At 44.7% G+C, this 3,187-nt stretch overlaps 1 protein-coding gene across 1 annotated transcript; it reads right to left on the minus strand.

Annotated features, from left to right (window-relative positions):
• Nucleotides 1–585: 585 nt before the first annotated feature.
• On the minus strand, nucleotides 586–1,522 carry LOC122054777 (hydroxycinnamoyltransferase-like). The gene has a single exon (XM_042616211.1). The coding sequence runs from the start codon at nucleotides 1,520–1,522 to the stop codon at nucleotides 596–598; it is 927 nt and encodes a 308-aa protein (XP_042472145.1). The 3' UTR covers nucleotides 586–595.
• Nucleotides 1,523–3,187: the final 1,665 nt, after the last annotated feature.

The following is a 3,187-nucleotide window of genomic DNA, read 5'->3' on the forward strand; positions in this document are numbered from 1 at the left end:
ATTGGATGACAATCTGAATATCCTACTATTTCCCCGTAACCCTAGGCAAATAATTTTAGGAAATTCACAATATAACAAATAAAAGGACAGAAATCATTCTTATTTTTATTTTAAGTTATTAATTATTTCTGGCAATTGGCAAGCACCTTCCATCTTATGAGGCTCATTTCATCTGCAACCTCTCTCTTAATCTAAAAGCACAGTAATAACCTAAAGCTGTCTACATTGAGAGAAGCAGCTTCCTCCTCTCTTATGCATGCATGATCGTCCATGTCTTTAAGATTTAATATCAAAAAAAAAAAAATGACAGCAGCACAAGATGTAAATCTTATATACATCCCATATAGTAAAACCTGACGCATCGTAACATCTTTGTTATTATAATACAAGTGTAGGGAAGTGTTATATATACAATGCAAAGCTGAGATATGATAGATAAAAATAAATTCCTATGTAATCTCATAGCATACACACCGTTGCATTAAGACGTAATATTATAACACATACTCCAAATTAATGCTTGCATGGATACATAACAGAAATTTAAATAATTCATTTAATATCATTAAACATGGCAATATCAAATCATAACCAATTATAACATAGATAATCTAACTTCAAAGTAGATATCATAGATGAGCTTCTGGAACTTCAACATGTGATCAGGTTGTAAGGAGATGGCCACCGAGAGGCCACCATCCCCGGCGGCGCTTGGCAGGACGAATGCCAGACCCTCGTAGCCGATGCGGGCCGGACCCATGAAAATTGGCCGGCCCCACCTGAAGTCTATGTCGTAGATTGGCATATGCGTCCAGCTGGTGAGCCCAAGGGTTGGGCATCTGTATGTGTGAGCGCCCCTCACCAGAGCCTCCAGATTTGGCTGCATCTCCAGGTAGTCCAATGCCGACTGCAAGTAGTTGGTGTCCATTCTCACCAAAGCCTCCTTGATCGTCTTGGCCGCCGGGGAAGGACCACCTTCCGGAGAGGTCACCTCCCTTGCTGCTGCAATGGGCGTGGTTGTGAAGATCGCGTTCCCGAAGTAGCCTTGCGGAAGTGGTGGCTGCACTCTCTGCCGACCGTCAGTGGCAATGTACATCTTGGTCATCTGGTCGGGCGGGAGGTCGCGCGCTAGGCACACGCACCGCCATACGTGTGCCGCAAGGAGGACGTACGTGCTGTAGCTGTCACCCGGGGGAGCCTTGGCTTTGAGGAGGTTAAGTTGCTCCCGGGTGAGCTTGAAGATTCGGACAGCTGCGGGGCTTGCGACTTGGGCAGCAGAGGTGTTCATGGAAGGAGGGGGCTGGTATTCGATGTGAGTAAAAGAGGGGTTGGGTGGGTCGCGAGCGCGGAGGAGGGTCCGATCAATGACTGGCTGGACTGCGATGCCGACGCCCCTGGCAACGTCGGTCCAGGAGTTCATCAAGTGAATGGCAGAGGAACCGTCGACGACGTGATGCTGCGTGCCGACGCCCAAGGCTGCACCACCGCACTTGAAGTGCGTGACCTGTGTGCGTGCATGCATCGATTGGATCAAACTAAATTAAATCCAAAATGATGCCAAAATTGGGATAGTGAAAGAAAAGACATCAAGAAATTGTTTAACCATTATAACTTCGAAAGTCTAGTGATGTGGCAGGTATAGATAGCTTATATGTGGCGCCATTAGATTAATCAGAAGACAAGAAGTTAGGTTGAGCTGTCAGTTAAATAAAAAATCAGCTTTAGTTAAGACAGATCCAAGGTAGATCAAACTCTCTCACCTCGATCACTCCCGACTCCCTTAGCTCAGTCGCTCAACATAATTTCTTCAACTCAATTATACCCGACTCCCTTAATTTAGTCACGTCTAACACCCTCAACTCAATTACGCTCGACTTTTTCAGCTCGACCACATACAACTGACTCTCTCAACCTAGCTATGCTCGACTCCCTTAGCTCTGCAACACCCAACTCCTACAGTTCGACCCTTTCCATATCTCCGGATGTTGTCGCTATCCCCCCTTAATTGTAGGGAATGTACGTACTATGATAAGCAGAGGACATGGAACAACTGAGAGTTTGAATGAGGGTATGTGCGCCCACATGGCAGGCCCACAACCTGAACGTGCATAAGGTTTGGGCCTCCTAGGAGAAGGTATAAAAGGAAGTTCAGTTGAGCGGGCGTGAGTATGTGAACATTATGCATTTCAAACTCTTACTTTCGAGAGTTCTCCTCTATTCAACTCATTTCTAACTTAAGTATCGGAGTGGCTGTACCAAGATCTGTCTTGGCCACCATTCCAACCTCTTGATGAGTGTTTCAAACACCCTAGGAGCTTGTTTTGCCGCCGGTCTATTAGGAATCCTCCTCACAATAGTTACTCTCATGTGACTTATCTATCCGCAATCTCATATAGAAACAAATTGACGTAATCTGTGGAAAACTTAAATTGATATGTTAACATGGTGGACATCAAGAAAACTACTAAGAACCATAACTCCACTAGCGTCAAAGGTCGTGATGATACTATAACCATGACGATGGAAGATTTCAACTGACTAATCGGTCACACAATGCAAGAAATACTGAAAATACACCCTACATTGAATCAGGCACATGTTGGACCCCACCTCCTCCTCGACTGAGGTGCCTCCTCCCCCTGGTCAAGTGTCGCCAGTTCCGGTTGACACTTCACCTACATTAGGTCCAGACCCCCAACTTAGGATGATAATTCCACCAGAGGAACACTCACATGAATCAATGGCTTGATGGACGCCTCCTTGAAAACTTAACAAAGGCAAAGGTTCCTTACTCGTTGAAGATCGGAACTCCCGGGACACACTTTTTTTCAAGGAATGTCTTAGAAGATGAATTGTCTCGTCACTTCCGATCACCTCAGCTCGAAGAGTATACGTAATCATCAAATCCCAAAAAGCACCTAGGTTGGTTTTAAAACTCCATTATGTTGTATCAATACACTAATGGCGTCAAGTAAAATGTCTTTCTAGCGTCCCTTTTTGGCTTGGATCAGTGATGGTTCAGCTGACTCCTGCCCTCTTCCATCTTATCTTTTTAAGATTTTAAAGTTGTCTTCCTACATCACTTTGTAGTAGCAAGTGGTACCATAAACTCCCTTCAATCTGTTCACCTTGAAGTAGAAGAATCAAGAAACCTTGAGAGAATATATCTAGTGGTTCAGTCAAATCG

Source organism: Zingiber officinale, chromosome 3B, assembly GCF_018446385.1.
Source record: "Zingiber officinale cultivar Zhangliang chromosome 3B, Zo_v1.1, whole genome shotgun sequence".
Classification (NCBI taxonomy): domain Eukaryota; kingdom Viridiplantae; phylum Streptophyta; class Magnoliopsida; order Zingiberales; family Zingiberaceae; genus Zingiber; species Zingiber officinale.